General features: G+C 57.1%; 1 protein-coding gene across 3 annotated transcripts; it reads left to right on the forward strand.

Moving 5' to 3' along the window:
- The first annotated feature begins 2,170 nt into the window (after nucleotides 1-2,170).
- On the forward strand, nucleotides 2,171-15,740 carry LOC138818562 (signal-induced proliferation-associated protein 1). 3 transcript variants are annotated; one of them, XM_070009474.1, is made up of 16 exons: nucleotides 2,171-2,256; nucleotides 4,536-5,318; nucleotides 6,052-6,179; nucleotides 6,265-6,441; nucleotides 9,301-9,475; nucleotides 10,024-10,127; nucleotides 10,426-10,583; nucleotides 10,675-11,284; nucleotides 11,617-11,891; nucleotides 14,120-14,338; nucleotides 14,419-14,533; nucleotides 14,614-14,722; nucleotides 14,816-14,917; nucleotides 15,011-15,065; nucleotides 15,244-15,322; nucleotides 15,396-15,740. In XM_070009474.1, the coding sequence occupies exons 2-16, from the start codon at nucleotides 4,640-4,642 to the stop codon at nucleotides 15,540-15,542; spliced, it is 3,132 nt and encodes a 1,043-aa protein (XP_069865575.1). In that variant the 5' UTR covers nucleotides 2,171-2,256; nucleotides 4,536-4,639; the 3' UTR covers nucleotides 15,543-15,740. The 3 variants fall into 3 exon arrangements, 2 of the variants coding, with proteins under 2 accessions (XP_069865575.1, XP_069865577.1); XM_070009476.1 differs by having other exon boundaries at nucleotides 2,203-2,281; XR_011369190.1 differs by lacking the exon at nucleotides 15,396-15,740 and having other exon boundaries at nucleotides 14,154-14,338; nucleotides 15,244-15,277.
- Nucleotides 15,741-20,074: the final 4,334 nt, after the last annotated feature.

Raw genomic sequence — 20,074 nt, forward strand, 5'->3', positions numbered from 1 at the left:
CAGTTCAAAGCCAGCCTGACCAGGAAAGTCCATGAGACTTGTCTCCAACTAACCACCAGAAAACTAGAAGTAGCGCTGTGGCTCAAGTGGTAGGGCACCCGCCTGAGCTGAAGAGCTGAGAGACAGCATCCAGGCCCAGAGTTCAAGACCCATGACAGACAGAAAAAAAAAAAAAAAACCCGCTTGCCTGGTACTACTAGCCCACTCCTGCAATCCTAGCTACAGGAGGTTGAAATCTGAGGGTCAGGGTTCAAAGCCAGCCTGGGGAGGAAAATAGTTGAGATTTTATCTCTAGTTAATCACCAAAGAGCTGAAGTGGAGCTGTGGCTCAACTAGTAGAGTGTTAGTCTTAAGCAAAAAAGCTAAGGACAGTGCTTAGGCCCTGTATTCAAGCCCTAGTGTGGATGCACGTGCACACGCACACACACCACAAATAGGTTGGATTCCCATTCTTAATCCTAGCTGAGGAGGCCGAGACCTGAAAGATCATTGTGGGAAGCCGGCCTGGGCAGAAAAGTCTAGGACCCCATCTCCAATTAACTAGCAAAATGCTAGATTGCAAGGGGCTGAGAATGTGGCTTAGTAGAGTTTTTACCTAGCATGCACAAAGCCCTGGGTTCAATTCCTCAGTACTACACAAACAGAAAAAGCCAGAAGTGGTGCTGTGGCTCAAGTGGTAGAACACTAGCCTTAAATACAGAGAGGCTCAGGGATAGTGCCCAAGCCCTGAGTTCAAGCCCCAGGACTGACCAAAAAAAGAAAGGGCTAGGGAAGCCAGTGCCTGTGTCTCAGGCCTACAATCCTAGCTACTCTGGAGGCTAAGGTCTGAGGTCATGGTTCAAAGCCAGGCAGTAAAGTTCATGAGATTCTTCCAATTAATTACTAAAAGCAGGAAGTGGAGCTGTGGCTCAATTAATAGAACACTAAGCCTTGAGCAAAAAAAGCCCAAGGACAGGGCTGGGAAGGTGGCTCAGTGGTAGAGTGCTTGCCTTGTATGCGTGAGGCCCTGGGTTGGATTCCTCAGCACCACATAAGCAAAAAGAAAAAAGCAGGAAGTGGTGCTGTGGCTCAAGTGGTAGAGCGCTAGCCTTGAGCTGAAGAGCTGAGGGACAGCGCCCAGGCCCAGAGTTCAGGCCCCATGACCGGACCCCCCCCCAAAAAAAAAAAAAGCTCAAGGACAGTACCCAGGTTCAGGACCCAAGACCTGCACACAAAAGGGATGGGGTGAAATACAAAAGGGGTGGGGTGGAGCAGAGAACTGGGCACTGGTTGCTCATGCCTGTAATCCTAGCTATTCAGCAAGCTGAGATCTGATTATCCTGGTTCAAAACCAGCCTGGATAAGGTGGTCCATGAGGGGTCTGGGAAGGTGGCTCAGTGGTAGCATGCTTGCCTTGCATGCACGAGGCGCTGGGTTCAATTCCTCATCACCACAAAAAAAAAAAAAAAAAAAAAAGCTGGAAGTGGGACTGAGGCTCAAGTGGTAGAGTGCTAGTCTATAGCTGAAGAGCCGAGAGACAGTGCCCAGGCCTAGAGTTCATGCCCCACGACCACCACCAACAACAACAAAAAGAAGGTCCATGAGATGTTTTACCTCCAATTAACCACCAGAAAACTGGAAGTGGAGCTGTGGCTCAAAGTGGTAGAGTGCTAGCCTTGAGCTGAAGAGCTCAGGAACAGTGTCCAAGCCCTGAGTTCAAACCCCAGGACTGACCAAAAAAAAAAAAAAAAGGCAGGGGGAGGGAGAAGGACTGACCAAAAAAAAGAGGGGGGGGGCTTGATGAGCAGGCCTTGAGTTCTAACCTCAGTGATCATGCCCAACCCCAAGGGAATGAGACAGCATGTGTAACGAAGTAACTCAAGGCCCAGCACTTAATGATCAATGAAATAGCCCCAGTGCCTGAGCACCTGCTGTCTGCCAACTGAGGGCTGGACGCTAGGTGGCCTCCTCTGGCCCTCCCCATCTGTCTGTGCATTCGTTTCCGTTTCTCTGCCAGGTGGCAGCGAGTTAGAAGGATGGTTGGAGGCCCGATGGCTGTCCTGGCCTCGGGCCATGCGGGGATGACCAAGTCCAGGCAAGGCATCCCGCCCGCGGTGCTTCCCGCCTTGGACGGCTCGCCGTGGCCACGCCCCCTCAAGGCCACGCCCCTCCAGGCCACGCCCCCAGGCGGAGCCGGCTCCCGGAGCCGTAGCGGGAGAACAGACAGCCGGACCCGGCGCGGGAGGCGGCGGTGAAAGCCAGACGGGACCCCCAGAGGTACAGCGGGAGCAGGGGGCTGAAGGTATAACCGGTCGGGCCAGACAGGGAACGAGGTGGCCTGGCTGTAGGCTCGGTGGTGGGAGGGACGGGGTTCCCCGCCACCCGCACCGCCCTGCCTCGCTCCGGCTGCAGCTCCGTCCGTCCGGAGTCCGCGTGTCCAATCCCCTGCTCTGGCCGGCGGCTCCCACTCCCTCCCCGGCGTGACAGCCCGGCCGGGCCGGTGAGCTGAGAGGATTCACCGGCTCCCGACTTTTCTTGACGGTTCTGGCAAGTGCTCCTGCTGCCCAGGGCGTGGGGGGCTCCCCCTATTCTGGGGCTCCCCTTTCTCCCTGGGAGACCTCCTCCTTAGCCTTTACACACATTGCTCCCCTCCCGTCCTCCACTCCTGGCCTGGAAGGAAACATCTGTCGCGCCCCCTGGCAGTAGAAACAGGGTCATGACCTCCAGATGTGTTGGGAAGCTTCCAGCGCCTTCTCCTGGGGCAGCCAGGCCTTCCGGATCTGTGGGGGCGGGGCAGCCCCCCTTCCCCCCCAGTGACACAGGCTACAAGGAATGTCCTGGCCTCAATGGACCCTGTGTGAAGCCGTGGGATGGGGGGCAGCGCCCGAGAACACCCCTTAAGACAGGGCCAAGAGCTGGGCACCAGGCCAGAGCAAGAGGCAGCACAAGGGCTGGGCTGCAAACATTCAGAGCTCATGCTCGCGAGCTGCACACTCACACGTGTACAGAGCTCAGCCCACAGAGTCAGGGCCCGAACAGACACCCTCCTTGAGCTTCTCTATAGCCCAGGCCCAAGCCTGCATGGGTCAGAGCTTGGCACTCGGGGCTGGGGACTGAGCTCTGCACACAGGTGACCAGCTTCACAGGCTTCAACCTCCTTTCAGTCACTCAGCAGTCGTGGGAAAAAGTAGGAAAAGTTAACCCTTTGTTTAGAGATGAGGAAATAGTGGTTCTAGATCAGCCTGAGAGCTTGTCCTCAGAGAAACCAAGGTAGGAGGCCCCCTGAGCTTTGGAGGCTTACCCTTATTTGGTTCTGGAGGCCCAGCTGAGGGGTGCATGGAGCCCCTCCCCTCACTCAGTTCTGGCCCAGCCCCCGGAGGTGTCACTGGGTAATATATGAAGATTTACCCGACCATGTCTACACCCACAATGGCCCCTGTCCTACCTGCCCACCCATCTGTGGTTCACCCGTGGTTCACTCTGTCGTGGTCTCACACTACCCTCACCCCTGACTCTAGCCTCCCCCCATTTCCGCACTTAGTAGGCCCCAGGGGCCTTGAGTGTGTCACTCTTACATCCTGTGAGGACATGAACTGGCCCCAACCCCCACCTGCCCTACACCTACACACACACGGAGAGGACGAGGCTCACATGTGAGCTCTAACACAGAATCGCTCTTATTGCTTTCTGGAATTGTTTGCTTATCTGGACCTCCGTTTGGCCTTCTGTTACACTGGGTGCAGACCAGGGAGGCAGAGGTCCTATGGACCCTCGTTCCAGCAAAGGTCCGCCTTATCCTCTTTCTTGCACAGTAACCTGCGAGAGGGGAAGCCTAGGCCTGTCCTTCAGGCCAGGGTGCCCTGGAGTCCATGATTGAGCTGGTGTGACCCCAGCACCTTCCTCAGGATGTGGAAGCCAGGCAGGGGGCTGGGCCCAGAGTTGGGGCCATTTCCTGAGTTGCAGGAAGTCCTCTTGCTGTTCCCTGCTGCCCTGCAGCCATCCCCAGGAGCCAGTATCCTTGAAGCATTGAGGCTACATGTAGGAGCCAGGGCATTGAGAGCAGGCCTTGGGTGCTCAGCTCCTCAGGGACCCTGGAGGAAGTGGGAGGTGCAGGGAGGAAGGTCTCTGGGGACAGGACGTCCTCCCTTTGTCAAGAGGGCAGGACCCAGATACTAGTAGCCCCGTGGGTTTCCCATCCCATCCGAGAGTTATCTGTCCAGTTGGGCTACAGTGAGGACCATCGGCTGGGCCCAGGCCACAGCCAAAGGTGTGTGGATTGGAACTGGAGACCCTGGTAGCTAAGTTTTGCTCGGGCTCTGGGACCCTCAAGGCCAAAGTCCCACAGGCCAGCCTCTAGCCCTGCCTCCCACTACTAAGCCTGGGAGGGGGCTGGAAACCTCAGCTCTAGGCAGACAAGGAAGTGGCCAGGAAAGCGGAAGCAGCTTTGATGGTCTTGGAGGGGGCCGGAAGCCAGCCAGGGTGGTGGAGGACCAGCCTGGGGGCCTGTGTTCCTGTTTTCTCCCCAGGCCCATGTGAATAGCCCCCTCTTCCTTCAGGACAGGATCTGCCGCCGCAACCTCAGCCTGCGGGCTGTGCACCAAGCACCCGTGCCCGCCAATGCGTCCCGGCCCTCAGAGAGTCAGGCCCACAGATCACGTCCATGTGGGCTGGCGGTGTGGGGAGCCCTCGGAGGGGCATGGCCCCTGCACCCACTGATGACCTCTTTGCCCGTAAGCTCCGCCAACCAGCCCGACCTCCACTGACACCACTCACCTTTGAACCAAGGCCAACCCCAACCCGGGGCCCACTCCTGCGAACTGGCAGTGATGCAGGTGAGGCCCGGCCTCCTACGCCAGCCAGTCCCCGGGCCCGGGCCCACAGCCATGAGGAGGCCAGCCGTCCTACCGCAACTCCCACCCGGCTTTTCACCGACCCGTTGGCCCTGCTGGGACTGCCAGCCGAGAAACCAGAGCCCACCTTCCCACCAGTGCTGGAGCCCCGGTGGTTTGCTCATTATGACGTCCAGAGTTTGCTCTTTGATTGGGCTCCACGACCACAGGGGACAGGGAGCCACTCAGAGGCCAGTTCTGGGACTCCAGCCTCCGCTGAGAACCAAGCTGCCAGCTCAGAACTGCTACTTGGGGCACCCGGCTTTGTGAGTGAGCTTGGGGGTGAGGGGGAGCTAGGCCTAGGTGGTCTGGTTCCCCCACCAGTGCCTCCTGCACTGCCCAATGCTTCCGTGTCGGTCCTGGAAGAGCCACAGAACCGAACAGCAGCCTACAGCCTGGAGCACGCGGACCTGGGCGCTGGGTATTACCGCAAGTATTTCTTCGGCAAAGGTAAGAGGAGCCAGGGGACAGGCCGGGAAGGGTCTGAGGTGCTCACAGTAGGGTCTGTGTGGGCTATTTCCTGTCATAGTGGCCATAAGAAGAAACAGGAGGGGCTGGGGATGTGGGTTAGCAGTAGAGTGCTTGCCTAGCATGCATGGAGCCCTAGGTTCCATTCCTCAGTACCACATAAACAGAAAAAGCTGGAAGTGGTGCTGTGGCTCAAGTGGTAGAGTGCTAGCCTTGAGCAAAGGCAGCTCAGGGACAGCGCCCAGGCCCTGAGTTCAAGTCCCAGGACTGGCAAAAAAAAAGCAACAACAACAACAACAACAAAGAAACAGGAGCTGAGTTAGCTGCTGGCCGACCTCCAAGCCCTAGTTCCCACAGCCTGGCCCGCATGTCCTCTGATCTGGTTCATCCCTACAGCCCTCCTGGCTGGGAAGAGATTTCCTATCTACATTTCTGTGACCGAGTTCCTTGCATTTAGGAACCTTCTGGCCATTGCTGAGGGAAAGGCATTCCTTCCCCTCCCCTCACCCCCCAGCTTTGGAAGAATTCATGTGTCCTGGGCGGGGCGGCCCCGCGGGAAGGCGGGGCGGAGCGGGGCGGGGCGGGACTTAACCAGCGTCCACACTGGTGCGACTGGCTACCGGAGGCGGGACTTCGTGGTGGGCGTGGCAGAGCCGGGTGGAGGTGGGTCGCTTGGGGGTGGGAACGAGCGCCCATTCCGGCCCCCTCTCTCCAGAACACCAGAACTTCTTCGGGATGGACGAGGTGCTGGGCCCCGTGGCCGTGAGCCTGCGGCGGGAGGAGAAAGAGGGCAGCGGAGGGGGCACCGTGCACAGCTACCGCGTCATCGTGCGGACCACACAGGTGGGCAGGGACCGCGGGATCCGGCGGGGGGTCACCTCCTCCACAGCCTGTTCAGATCCTGAGCGCTCTCACACCCCCTTCTCAGCTCCGGACCCTCCGAGGCACCATCTCGGAGGATGCACTGCCACCAGGGCCCCCAAAGGGCCTATCTCCAAGGAAGCTTCTGGAACACGTGGCGCCAAGACTGAGCCCCACCTGCCTGCGCCTAGGCTCAGCTTCCCCCAAGGTGCCACGTACGCTGCTTACGCTGGATGAACAAGTGGTGAGTGGCCGGAAGGGAAGGAGGTAGTCCTGATCTGACCTCAGCCGGCCTCGCTTTCACCCATGAGCCCTGACCTCAGGCTTGAACTGGGCACTGACCCCAGAGCTGGTCCACCTCCAATGTTCCAGAGGGAAAGACCAGAGGTCATCTGGAGCCTTGCTTGTCAAAAATAGGAGCTGCACCACACAGCCTCTATAGTACCTTGAATTTTGTTAGAAATGCAGATTCTGAGTGGGCACCTGTATTTCACCCTTGTAAATCCTAGTTACTCAGGAGGCTGAGATCTGAGGATTCTAGTTCAAAGCCAGTCCAGGCGGAGAAGTTCCTGAAACTCTTATCTCCAATAAACCACCAAAAACACTGGAAGTGGTGCTGTGGCTTAAGTGGTAGAGCACTCGCCTTGAGCTGAAGAGCTGAGGGACAGCGCCCAGGCCCAGAGTTCAAGCCCCATGACCAACAGGGAAAAAGAAAAAAAAAAAAAAATGCTGGGATGTAGCTCAGTGGCAAAGTGCTTGCCTAGCAAGTGCGACATCCTGGGTCCAGTCTCCCCAGTACCAAAAAAAGACAAAACAAAATAGTTAAACAAAAACCCTATGGACTGAGAATGTGGCCTAGTGATATAGCATACTTGCCTAGCACGCACGAAGCCCTGGGTTCGATGCCTCAGTACCACATACACAGAAAAAGCCAAAAGTGGTGCTGTGGCTCAAGTGGTAGAGTGCTAGCCTTGAGAAAAAGATCAGGGATAGTGCCCAGGCCCTGATTTCAAGCTCCAGGACTGACAAAAGAAAAAAGAAAGAGGAAGGGAGGAAGGCAGAGGGGCAGGGAGGCATGGAGGTAGATTGTGGCATCCTAGTATAGGCTTACTGATTTACACGGTATTTTGAAGACCACAGCATTTTAGAAGCCCTGGTCTGATGGGCCCCACTGCATCTAGTTACTTCATCGTTCTTGGCCAATTTGTCTTGCAGCACTGCTTGGTCTTCTCTCAAATGGAGTGTTGGTTCCTTCTTAGAGTTGCCTGTCCTGCTCTGGGACAGTCAGACTAATTGGAGCTCCTTCCTAGCCCTGAGCCAGAAGCTACCCACTGTCTCTGACTCTCTTCCTTTGTGTTCATCAGTTGCCATCAGTCACTCAGTAAACACATCTCATACCTTCTTAATACCAGACTGGATGCTGGGATAGGTTCATAGTGGATAGTTTCTAGGAGAGACCCACAGGAAACTATTTAAATGGAGCAGGAGTCAGTGAAAGGAGTATATACGGGGTCTGTGGCACTCAGGGTGATACTGATACTCTGTGTGTGTGTGTGTGTGTGTGTGTGTGTTGTATTGGAACACAAACTCTGGGCTTCAAGTTTTGTTGTTTTCTGCTCAAAGCTGGGCTCTACCACTTGATTCATACCTTCACTTCAGCATTTTGTTGGTTAACTGGGGCTAAGAGTCTCAGATTTGTCTTCCTGGGCTGGCTCCCAACTGTGATTCTCAGATCTCAGCCTCCTGGGTAGCTAGGATTATAGGAGTGAGCCACCAATGCCTGAGCCTCACAGTCCTTTCTTTTCTTCTTTTCTTTTTTTGTCAGTCATGGGGCTTGAACTCTGGGCTTGGGCGCTGTCCCTGCGCTGCTCAGCTAGAGGCAAGTGCTCTACTGCTTGAGCCACGGCACCACTTCCAGTTTTTTAGTGGTTTATTGGAAATGAGTCTCACAGTTTCTTACCCAGGCTGGCTTTGAACCTTGATCCTCAGACCTCAGCCACCTAAGTAGCTAGGATTATAGGCGTGAGCCACCGGCACCCAACTTTCTCATAGTCCTTTCTTTACCAAGTTTTTTCACCATGGAAGAAGTGCAAGAGCACAAGCTGGCAAGCATGAGCTGGTATTTCCTGGGCAGGCAGGTTGAGCAAGGCTTTCTGGGCTGAAGTAACAAACACCGTGTGATGGCTTAGAGACTGAATGCGTGTCAGATTCAGTTTCTGGAGGGAAGGACATGGGACAAGCTTTCTTGTGGTGCCATGGGCTCGGGGGAGGGGCACCATGGAGGGATTCCATGGAGGGGCACAGTGGCCCTCTGATCCTCTGACTAGGCTGGAGGGCAGGACACTCAGGCCAAAGGGGAAGGTAATAGTCCAGAGGTAGGTAGCACGATCACTGACTGAAAGGTGGGGAAGGTTGAGATTCCCCAGTTTCTTGGCTTCTAGGGAGAGGATGGTCTAGCCTTGAGTTTAGAAAGATAACAATGTGGAGATTTATTAAAAGTGAGAAGACTGTATAGAGGTCTTCCTTCATTCCTTCTTTCCTTCCTTCCTCCCTCCCTCCCTCTCTTCCTCCCTCCTATCCTTCCCTCCTGTGCTGGTACTGAGACTTGAACTCGGGCCTTCATAGTCTTGCCTGGCTTTTCTGCTCTAAGCTAGCACTCTACCACTTGAGCTACACCTCCACTTCTGACTTTTGGTTGGTTAATTGGAGATTAAGTCTCATGGCTGAGTGTGCCTAGGCTGGCTTTGAACTGTGATCCTCAGATCTCAGTCTCCTATGTAAGCTACGATTACAGTTATGCCCAGATCAGGGTCTTTTCTGTTCATCACCTCCTGCATTGCCACTGGAGAACCATCCCCCACCACCCCTCCCCCCTCCCCCGCCCCCGCCCCTTACTTCTCCCCTTCTGCGCTTAAGGAGTGGGACAGACTGTCCTGTTGATTGGTGGGGGCACTGAAGGGGCTCAGAGAGGGCTGGGAATTGGTGTTACACACTGAAGCAGCCCACCTCTGAGGTCAGTGTCTAGATCATTCCTCCTGGCATGGCGGGAGTGATGCTGGAAGGAGACTGAGGCCTTTGCCTTCTCCTTCCCCTTGGCCCCCAGCTGAGCTTCCAGCGCAAGGTGGGTATCCTGTACTGCCGCGCAGGCCAGAGCTCGGAGGAGGAGATGTACAACAACCAGGAGGCCGGCGCGCCCTTCATGCAGTTCCTCACCTTGCTGGGTGATGTAGTGCGACTCAAGGGCTTTGAGAGTTACCGAGCCCAGCTGGACACCAAAAGTAAGGCTCAGAGGGCACTTGGGGTGGGGGTGGGGGACCTCATGTGGAGTGGTACAACTTCCTTGCCACTCGTACATTGGGCAGGAGCTGGGGCAGAGGGCTGAGACTTGAGTAGGCTGAGGATGCGAGTCATGGTACAAAAGCCAGTTGTGGGCTGGGAGGAAGGGCTGGGAGTATCCTCCAAAGCCTGGTACCCTGTTTCCTTAGCGGGTCCCAGGTGGTTTGGGGGTACCATCTACTTCATCTCACACATCCCGGAAGCCCAGTCTCCAGAGCCAGCCTCTCTTCCTGATAGAAGGGATCCAGGGCCTCTGGGAGTTGTTTTTAGAGACACACACTCTCCCAGAATTCCTTAAGGGCTCAGCCCACCATCTAGCCTCTCTCCAGCACCCTCCCTGCCTTCCTCTGAGGAAATTCTCACTTCTGTCTTCATTCTAGCGTCCCACCCCTGCCCCGAACCCCCTTCACCCTGTGGGCAGGGATGGCAGGTTCAAGCCACCCACACCTCCCCTTGATCTCCCTCTGTATCCCCAACTTCCGGTCCAAAGCGGATTCCACGGGCACGCACTCCCTCTACACCACCTACCAGGACCACGAGATCATGTTCCACGTGTCAACCATGCTGCCTTACACCCCTAATAACCAGCAGCAGGTGTGAGGGGATGGGGGGTGGGGAGGGAGGGCTTCTGGGGAGTCACAGAGGGTGTTGCATGGGGGAGGGGGTGGGTGGTGGTGTCAATATATGGGTCTTGGCCTGAGTTGTGCAGACTCCCGGCAACCTTTCTCAGTGGTGGCATCTTCCCAGGTGCGTGTGCACACAGCCCCCTAGGTCTTCAGGCCGTTGGCGGGTGGGTGGGGAGCCACAGGAGCCCAAGCGTTGCCCGGCTGGTGTGAGGAGGGGCTTGGGGACATGCAGCCCCTCCCACCTCTCCCCCACCATCTGATTACAGCTCCTGAGGAAACGCCACATCGGCAACGACATCGTGACCATCGTGTTCCAGGAGCCGGGCAGCAAGCCCTTCTGCCCCACCGCGATCCGTTCTCACTTCCAGCACGTGTTCTTAGTGGTGCGCGCGCATGCGCCCTGCACCCCGCACACCTCTTACAGGTGGGTGCCCCGGTGGCTTTTGGATCTCCCACTGCTGCGAGATCGGCACCGACTGCTGGACACCCCCTCACCACGGCCTCCTTCCGCGCAGGGTGGCCGTGAGCCGCACGCAGGACACCCCGGCCTTTGGGCCCGCGTTGCCCCCGGGCGGCGGTCCCTTCGCAGCCAACGCGGACTTCCGGGCCTTCCTGCTGGCCAAGGCGCTCAACGGGGAGCAGGCGGCCGGCCACGCCCGCCAGTTCCACGCCATGGCCACGCGCACGCGCCAGCAGTACTTGCAGGACCTGGCGGCCAACGAGGTGACCACCACGTCGCTGGACTCGGCCTCCCGCTTCGGCCTCCCGTCCCTGGGCGGCCGGCGCCGCGCCAGCCCGCGGAGCCCGGGCGCCGAGCTGCAGGCGGCGGGCGCGCTGGCCTGGGGCGTGCGCGCGGCGCCCGGGGCGCGGCTGGCGGCGGGCGTGGAGGCGGGCGGCCCCGACGGCGCCGAGGTGCCCTGCCTGCTGGGCATTTCGGCCGAGGCGCTGGTGCTGGTGGCGCCCCGTGACGGCCGGGTGGTCTTCAACTGCGCCTGTCGCGACATCCTGGCCTGGACCTTCTCGGAGCAGCAGCTGGACCTGTACCACGGCCGCGGGGAGGCCATCACGCTGCGGCTCGACGGGCCTCCGGGGCAGGCGGTAGGGGAGGTCGTGGCTCGCCTGCAGGTGAGCCTGAGAGGGAAACTGAGGCAGGCCCGGGCCTGCCTGCGGGGGTGCCCGGGGGCGGGACGCCACGCCCCTGCATCGGGGGCGGAGCCTGCCGCGGAGCCCCGCCTCCTGCGGGGGGGTCCGGGCAGGGCCGGGCTGGGCGGAGTTGACAGGACGCCCGGCTTCGGCCAAGGGACCCCTGATCTCAGAGCCCCAAGGACTAGATTGTGGGGTGTGCTAGAGCCAAAGCTCTCCTCGCCAGGCATGGAAAGCTTGGTGGGTCCCCCGTACCCCGCACGGGGCCCCACAGGGGCTGGTGTCGGGGTGCCTCATCCTGCCCCGTCCCTCAGCTGGTGAGCCGCGGCTGCGAGACACGTGAGCTGGCGCTGCCCCGCGATGGCCAAGGCCGCCTAGGATTCGAGGTGGACCCCGAGGGCTTCATCACCCACGTGGAACGCTTCACCTTCGCAGAGACGACCGGGCTGCGGCCCGGAGCGCGCCTGCTGCGCGTGTGCGGCCAGACGCTACCCGGCCTGGGCCCCGAGGCTGCTGCCCAGCTGCTGCGCGCTGCGCCCAAGGCCTGCGTCACCGTCCTGCCCCCCGACGAGAGCGGCCGGCCCCGCAGGTCAGGGCAGCGGACGCGGGGAGGTGGGAGAGCTCTGCAGCGGGCTGGGTGGAACATCAAATAGGGCTGGGAAGGTGGCTCAGTGCAGAGTGCTTGCCTAGCATGCATGAAGCCCTGGGTTCAACTCCTCTGTACCACATACACAGAAAAAGCCGAAGTGGTGCTGTGGCTCAAGTGGTAGAGTGCTAGCCTTGAGCAAAAGAGCTCAGGGATGGCCAGGCTGAGTTCAAGCCCCAGGACTGGCAAAAAAGAAAAAAAAAATCAAATAGATCAGCTGGGCGCAAGCCTGTAATCCTAGCTACTTAGGAGGCTGAGATCTGAGGATTCTAGGCAACCAGATCAGAAAAGTCCATTGTGAGATTCTTATCTCCAGTTAACCAGCAAAAAGGTGAAAGTGTTGGCCATGCCTGTAGTCCTAGCTTGAGGCTGAGAGCTGATAATCAGTTTGAAGTCAGCCCAGACAGGAAAGTCTAGAGATTCTAATCTCCAATTCACCAACAGAAAACAGGAAGTAGAGCTGTGGCTCAAGTTGTGGAGCTTTAGTTTAAGCAGCAAAGCTCCGGAACAGCACCCATGCCCTGAGTTCCAACCCCACAACCAACAACAACAACAACAAAAAAGGCCAAAAGTACAAGTGTGGCTCAAGTGATAAAACATGAGACTTGAGCAAAAAGCTAAGCAAGAGCAGGAGGCTTGGAGTTTAAGTCCTAGTACCAGTACAGAAACAAACATAATGCCCAAACAGCATAGTTCCATCGATTTTTTAAAACCGACCCAGAGCTGGGCACCAGTGGCTCATACCAGTATGTAATCCTAGCTACTCAGTAGGCTGAGATCTGAGGATCGCTGTTCAAAGCCAGCCCAGGCAGGAAAGTCAGGGAGACTCTTATCTCCAATAAACCACCAGGAAACCAGAAGTGGTGCTGTGGCTCAAGTGGTAGAGCACTCGCCTTGGGCTGAAGAGCTGAGGGACAGCGCCCAGGCCCAGAGTTCAAGCCCCATGACCGACTCCCCCCCCCACAAAAAAAAAAAACTCAGGCAGTTTTTGGATGCTAAACTGCAAGTGTTGTTTAAACTCTCCTGGCAGCCAGAGGCTGGTGGCTTACACCTGTTATCCTATAAGAGTCTGATAATGGGAGAATGGCAGTTTGAGGTTTAGCCTGGGCAGAAAAGTTTATGACATGCTGTCTTACCCATAGCGGGGTGTGCTCACTTCTGCCTGTCAGCCTAAACCACGAAGAAAGCCAAGATAAGGAGGATTTTGATCCAGGCCAGGCCTAGTAGAAAAGTTGATGAGTCTCAGTAGGAGAACTGGGTGAGGTTGCACACACTTACAATCCCAGCAAGAACAGAACACCTTAAATATCTAGGAACATGCTTCAAAAATACCCAGCCAATGCCAGTCGTCAGTGGCTCAGGCCTGTAATCCTACCTAGTCAGGAGGCTGAAATCTGAGGGTTGCAGTTCAAAGCCAGCCCAGGCAGGAAGTCTATGAGACTCTTTTTTTTTTTGGGTCCGGTCGTGGGGCCTGAACTCTGGGCCTGGGTGCTGTCCCTCAGCTCTTCAGCTCAAGGCTAGCGCTCTACCATTTGAGCCACAGTGCCACTTCCGGCTTTTTTCTTTTTGCTTATGTGGTGCTGAGGAATCAAACCCAGGGCCTCATGCATGCAAGGCAAGCACTCTACCTCTGAGCCACCTTCCCAGCCCCGTCTATGAGACTCTTATCTCCAGTAAACCACCAGGAAACTGGAAGTGGCTCTGTGGTTCAAGTGGTAGAGTACTAGCCTTGAGCTGAAATGCTGAGGAACAGTGCCGAGGCCCAGAGTTCAAGCCTTACGACTGACAAAAAAAAAGCCAAGAAATGGGATTGGAGGCATGGCTCAGCAGTAGAGCACCTGCCGAGGAAGCTTGAGATCCCGAATTCAAACCTCAATATTGATAAACAAACTCATAGCATGCGAAGAGCAGAACTGGCATTCCATTTCACAGACAGAGAAACTGACATTCAGAATGATTTCCCCCCGGCACATGGGCCAGCTCTGGGATTTGGAGGCAGGTCTGGAAAATGGCCAGTAGCTAGGTGTACATGTGTCAGGGGTGCCAGGGAGTTTGGGGAGCTCCCCTCCTGGAATCGAACCTCTGGCAGCACGTGGGCTGGGGCTGGTGAGACAGGACACTGGAATACTAGGGAGCCCTGCCTGACGCTGCCTCCCGCCCCCCACCCCCAGGAGCTTTTCGGAGCTGTACACGCTGTCTCTGCAGGAGCCCAGCCGGCGGGGGGCCTCGGAGCCCACGCAGGATGAGACCCCAGAGGTGGTCCTGCTGTCCCACACAAAGCAGCTGCTACACCTGTGCCTGCAAGATGGCAGCTGCCCTTCAGGGCCCGGGGAACTGCCCGAGGAGAGAACCGAGTTCTTGCGCTGCCAGAACTCACCGTCTCCGCGCAGGTGCGCTGTCTCCCCTGGCTGGCGGGGCCGGGACACACAGTGGGGGGAAAGCAGCAGTGCGAGCCGCCCGCTTTCCCCAGCTCCCTGTCAGATGAGGCGCCAGTCCTGCCCAACACTACCCCGGACCTCCTCCTGGCTGCCACAGCCAAAGCCCCCGCAGCCCCCAGTGCTGGCAGGAACACACCCCCCTCCCAGGTGAGCAGGGCCCGGGGGCTCTGGAAGCTGGCAGCAGGGGAAGGTGGGTGGCACGACTCTACCCCCTGCCCTGCCCCTAGGACCTGCCAGGCAGCTCTCGAGGGCATGAAGACCAGGAGCAAGCGGCCCCAGAGCTGCGGGCCTCCTTCCTGCCACGGACCTTGTCTCTGCGCAACTCTATCAGCAAGAGTGAGTCGGGAAGAGGGGGAGGAGGGGGGAGGCCCAGGAGGGCGGGTCCGAGGATCGCCCCTCCCCCGTGACCCGCCTCTCCTCTGGCCACAGTCATGTCGGAGGCCAGCAGCGAAACCCTGGAGGACGAGTGGCAGTCCATCTCAGAGATCGCCTCCACCTGCAACACCATTCTAGAGTCACTGTCCCGAGAGGGTGAGGCGCCCCCTCCCCCAGGCACTGGGGAAAGGAGCCAGGCTGGGGCTCTGTTTCCCTGTCAGCCCCTCCCACACCACCCCTGTTCCACAGGACAGCCCGTGCCAGACGGCAGAGACCCCCAGGGAACGCCTAAGTCTGATGCTGAGTAAGGCACCCCCACGCTCATCGCCCACCCCCATGCCTGTGTGGCCACCCCTCCTGTCCTTCCATGAGAGCCCAGCCACACCCGAAAATAGGGGTGGGGGTCCCTGCTATTCAAGGCTGCCTGGGAGTCTCCCCTGCTGGGCGCCCCGCTGAGCTGAGTTCCGCTCTTCCTGCGGTAGGCCAGAGCCCGGGAGCCTGTCGGAGAAGGTCTCGCACCTCGAGTCCATGCTGAGGAAGCTGCAGGAGGACCTGCAGAAGGTGAGGGAGCTTGGCAGGGAGTCTCAGGGCCGCCGGGAAGGGGACGGCCGCCCTAACCCCCGCCCGTCCCCAGGAGAAGGCGGACCGGGCCGCCCTGGAGGAGGAGGTGAGGAGCCTCCGGCACAACAACCAGCGGCTGCTGGCCCAATCCGAGAGTGCGGCCGCGCGCCTCCTCCTGGCCTCCAGGCCGCGGGGCGCGCCTGCCACCGACCTGGCCTGACGGCGGACTGCCCGGCTCTTGTCAGGATCCCTGGGCCACACAGGCGGCCCTGGGCCTCAGGACCTCGCGTGTTAGCGGCGCGTGTTAGCGCTGCCCGCGCACTCCCCAGCCCATTTGGTGGTGAAGTGCTCTCACCTGCCCCATGTGTAAATATTCTACGGAAAAAAAGGGACAGCAGGGAATAAAGAAGCCACGTTATTTGAGTTTGTTCTTGTGTTCATGACACTTAGCAGAATTTGCCCACAAGCCACACCTAATTCAAACCACTTTGTGTGTGTGTGTGTGTGTGTGTGTGTGTGTGTGTGTGTGTGTGTGTGTGCACGTGCGTGTTGGTATTGGGCTTGAATTCAGGACCTGGGTATTGTCCCTTAGCTTTTTTGCTCAAGACTGGTGCTCTGCCACTTAAATCACATCTCTCTTTCCAGCTTTCTGCTGGTGGATTGAAGACAAACACAAGCCAGGTGCCAGTGCTTACATCTGTAACCCTAGCTAATTAAGAGGCTGAGATCTGAGGATCGTAATTCAAAGCTAGCCCAGGCAGGACTTTTATTTCCAATAAACTATCAAAAAAGCAGGGAACGGAGTTGTGGCTCAAGTGGTAGAGCTCTAGCCTTCAGAAAAAGAAGTTCAGGGACACTAACCAAGCCCTCAGTTCAAGCCCCAGGGCTGACACAAATAAGTTTTCATTTGTCTTCAGAAACAGGTGGCCATATCTAGGGATATCTCCCAGCCCTGGAAACAAACTTGAGGGGCTGAAGTCAGAGATGGGAAAGCAGGGTGAACCTCAAGGGACAGGAAAGGATGGAGTTTTTAGGGGGTCAAGGACAGCCTAGCCATGCCTCATGACACCTTGTCTCCCAAGACAGGCTTGCTTGCTTGCTTTCGTGCCATCACTTGGGTTTGAACTCAGGGTCTGGAGCTCTTTTGCTCAAGGCTGGTACTGTACCATTTGAGACACACAGCTCCACTTCTAGATTTCTGCTGGTTAATTGGAGATAAGAGTCTCTGATTTGGGGCTGGGAAGGTGGCTCAGTGGTAGAGCGCTTGCCTTGCATGCCTGAGGCCCTGGGTTCGATTCCTCAGCACCACATAAGCAAAAATAAAAGCCGAAAGTGGTGCTGTGGCTCAAGTGGTAGAGTGCTAGCCTTGAGCTGGAGAGGTGAGGGACAGCGCCCAGGCCCAGACTTCAGGCCCCATGAAAAAAAAAGTCTCTGATTTGTTTGTTGGGGCTGGCTTCAAACCTCAGTCCTCAGATCTCAGCTTCCTGAGTCACTAGGGATTAAAAAACATGAGCCACTGGCCCTCAGCCAGGCCTCCATTCTCCAGACAAAGAGCTCCTGAACCTGGTATTCCTTTGGCCAGGCAACTGACCATAGCTTGCAGACTCCAATTCAAAGGATGGCAGCTTCTCTATGTCCCAGAGGACCCACTTCTTGGCTCACTGGCTCATGACGCCCTCTGTACACCAGGCTGGGCTTTTCCTGTGAGTGGCATCATCAGGTTCAAACTTGGACTTTTATCTAAACCCTTTGTTTTGTAATCTGAGTCCCAGCCAAAGCACTGACTTGCTCAGAATCACATGCTTCACCCAGCCCTTGCTCCTGACTGGCTTATTCTGAGAAGCTTGTTCTGAGACGTAGGCCCCGAACCTGTTAACTTAGGTTCTGGCAGGATGTTATAGGCTCAGTAGCCTATACTGTGAGTGAGTATGAAAAGAGATATGAAGGCCAAGTTGCTGTTTTTGTGTGTGTGTGTGTGGTTTTATTTGTTGTTGTTGTTGTTGCCAATCCTGGGGCTTAAAGTCAGGGCCTAAGCACTGTCCCTGAACCTCTCTGTGCTCAAGGCTAGCTCTCTACCACTTGAGCCACAGTGCCACTTTGGCCTTTTCTGTTGATGTGGTACTGAGGAGTAGAATCCAGGGTTTCATGCATGCTAGGCAAGCACTCTACCACTAAGCCCCACATTCCCAGTCCTGTGTTTTGTTTTGTTTTGGTTTGAATTTCCCCAGTCTTAGGGCTTGAACTCAGGGCCTGGGCAAGTCCCTGAGCTTCTTTTGCTCAAGGCTAGCGCTCTACCACTTGAGCTACAACACCACTTTGGTCTTTTCTGTTTATGTGGTTCTGAGGAATGGAACCCAGGGCTTCATGCATGCTAGGCAAGCACTCTACCACTGAGCCACATTTCCAGCCCTGAAGGCTGAATTTTGAGGTTGAGTAAGAGTTTACCTGAGAGAGATGTCAAAGGTACCCCAGTAGGGCCAGTCTAAGGCCTAATGAACTAGAATTAGGCACATGCAGAACCCAGGGTGGAAGAGGCCAGAGCTGGATGGAAAGGGTTATGATGGGTACAGTAGGGATCCCAGATCAACAATTCCTGGGACTTTTCTTTTTTTTTTTTTTTTTTTGTCGGTCATGGGGCTTGAACTCCAGGCCTGGGCGCTGTCCCTCAGCTCTTCAGCTCAAGGCGAGCGCTCTACCACTTGAGCTACAGCGCCACTTCCGGTTTTCTGGTGGTTTATTGGAGATAGGAGTCTCATGGTCTCTCCTGCCCGGGCTGGCTTTGAACCGCGATCCTCAGATCTCAGCCTCCTGAGTAGCTAGGCGTGAGCCACCAGCGCCCGGCCCTGGGACTTTTCTGAATGGAGATTACAGTGAGCAGCCTTCAAGGGCAGTGTGGATGGCTCTGATCACTCAAGGGGTGTTTCTGCACAGACCTGGATCTGACCATGTGGTTGATACATTATACACAAGGGAGAGGGGTTCCAGAGGTTACCACACAACACTGAGAAAGAAGAGCAAGCGCAGCCTGGGCTGGAGGATCTGGATCCCTAGTGACTGGGGTCCTTCTTACTTCAGGGAGGCCAGGAAGGAAGAAAGCTATAGCAGCAGCGCTGAAGGGAGGTAGTGGTGACTTAAACCAGTGTTAGTGACTCATACCTGTAATCCCAGCTACTCAGGAGGCTGAAATCTGAGGATCATGACTCAGCCTGGGCAGGAAAATCCACCAGACTTGTATCTCCAATTGTCTACCAGAAGGCCAGAAGTCGAGCTGTGGTTCATCTGCTAGCCTTGAGCAAAAAAGAGCTCAGGGACAGTGCCCAGGCCCTGCGTTCAAGCCCCAATATCGGCACACACACACACACACACACACACACAGTGGTGACAACAGGCAGAAGTAGGGACTGGGTGCAACTTGTCGGGCAGAAGAGGGGGCCTCCACAGTGGGAGCCCTGCAAGTTGAGAGGAGGTGGCTTGGACAGGAGGGGCAGGCTTGGGGAGGGCCTTGGACCAGGGTAGGTTTCTAGTGGAAGTATCTAGAAGGCTAGCCCGTGAGAGGTCTGGGCTGGAGACATGGCCTTTGGGCCGGATGAGGCATGAGCACGATGAGGTCACTCAGGGAGTGTGGGAAGGACCACGAGAGGGCTTCCGGGGGTCACCGGAGGTCACCGCAGGACACTGGGAAAGCCAAGAAGAGCAGGGCGGGCGCATCACGGCGGGAGAATGGGCTCGGCACTTTCTCCACCTCCAGCGCGGACGCGCTCCAGGTTACAAGCCGCCCGCAGGGCCCCGCCCCGAGGGCGGGACTCCGCCGGGGCTCCCCATTGGCCCGGTCCTCGAGGAGCGGCCCAGCCCGGGTCCTGTGGCCCACCCTGGACTCCGGCCCCACCCCCTCCCTCGAGACCGACGTGGGACGCCTTCCGGCTGCCGTCTCTTCTCTCGCAGCCACCGTCCGGTGCGGCACCCGGGGTCGGGCTCTTAGGGGCCTCGCTCACTTTTGCAGCAAATCCCACGGATGTCCCGGGAGTCAATCAACACTCAGGCCTCGGCCCCGGGGTTTTCCCGAGGGCAGTACGTGCCCCGCCCCCTCATGTTACCAGTGCACATGCGCCATAGAGGCGCGCCCCCCCCCCAAGTGCGCATGTACATTGGGGGATGGCCGGCTCTAGGCAGGCAGTTCGCTGCTGCGCGTGCGCTAGGTTAAAGCCGGAAGCATGTCCGACGTCCAGCTTCAGCACTAAGGCGATGGCCGGGCCTTGGCCGAGGCCCCCTGAGGCAGTGGATTAGGATTTCAGCGCTCCTCCCAGAACAGGGATCAGAGCTTTGATGGAATAAGCAGAGATCTACCCCCCCCCCCCAACCCTTTCCCAGGCAGAAGTAAACCCCTTGGTCACCCAAGAAATGAATCCCAAACTTGTTTGGGCAGCGTTCCAGAGCGCTCACAGGCTGCCCCAATTGTTTTCTTACCAGAATGGCTTCCAAAAGCTGGCTAGCTTTTCTGTGAGATCCACCCTCTGTTGACCTAAGACCTTGAACGAGTGTGAAGGCCTCCGTGAAGGATCTGAAAGCGCTCCATCCCGAGGCAGTACTGGGGGCCCTGCTTCAGCTGCCTGGTCCCTGAACTTGGACGGTAACTACAGGTGTCTTTCAGGGTTTCCCTGTTGACGGCATAGTAACTCGACTCTATCGCCTGTGTCCTGCATGACAGGATGAGCCCAGTGAGCTCAGTGTTTGCTGAAAGACCACAAATCCCTG

The sequence above is a fragment of the Dipodomys merriami genome, unplaced genomic scaffold (genome assembly GCF_024711535.1).
Source record: "Dipodomys merriami isolate MVZ:Mamm:240054 unplaced genomic scaffold, mDipMer1.0.p SCAF_78, whole genome shotgun sequence".
NCBI lineage: Eukaryota > Metazoa > Chordata > Mammalia > Rodentia > Heteromyidae > Dipodomys > Dipodomys merriami.

Coding starts and splice junctions, on each gene's coding strand:
- LOC138818562 (XM_070009474.1), top strand. CDS start 4,640: ATGTGGGCTGGCGGTGTGGGGAGCCCTCGGAGGGGCATGGCCCCTGCA. Junction 11,892..14,119: donor GAGAGCGGCCGGCCCCGCAG/GTCAGGGCAGCG, acceptor CCCCACCCCCAG/GAGCTTTTCGGAGCTGTACA. Junction 15,066..15,243: donor ACGCCTAAGTCTGATGCTGA/GTAAGGCACCCC, acceptor TTCCTGCGGTAG/GCCAGAGCCCGGGAGCCTGT.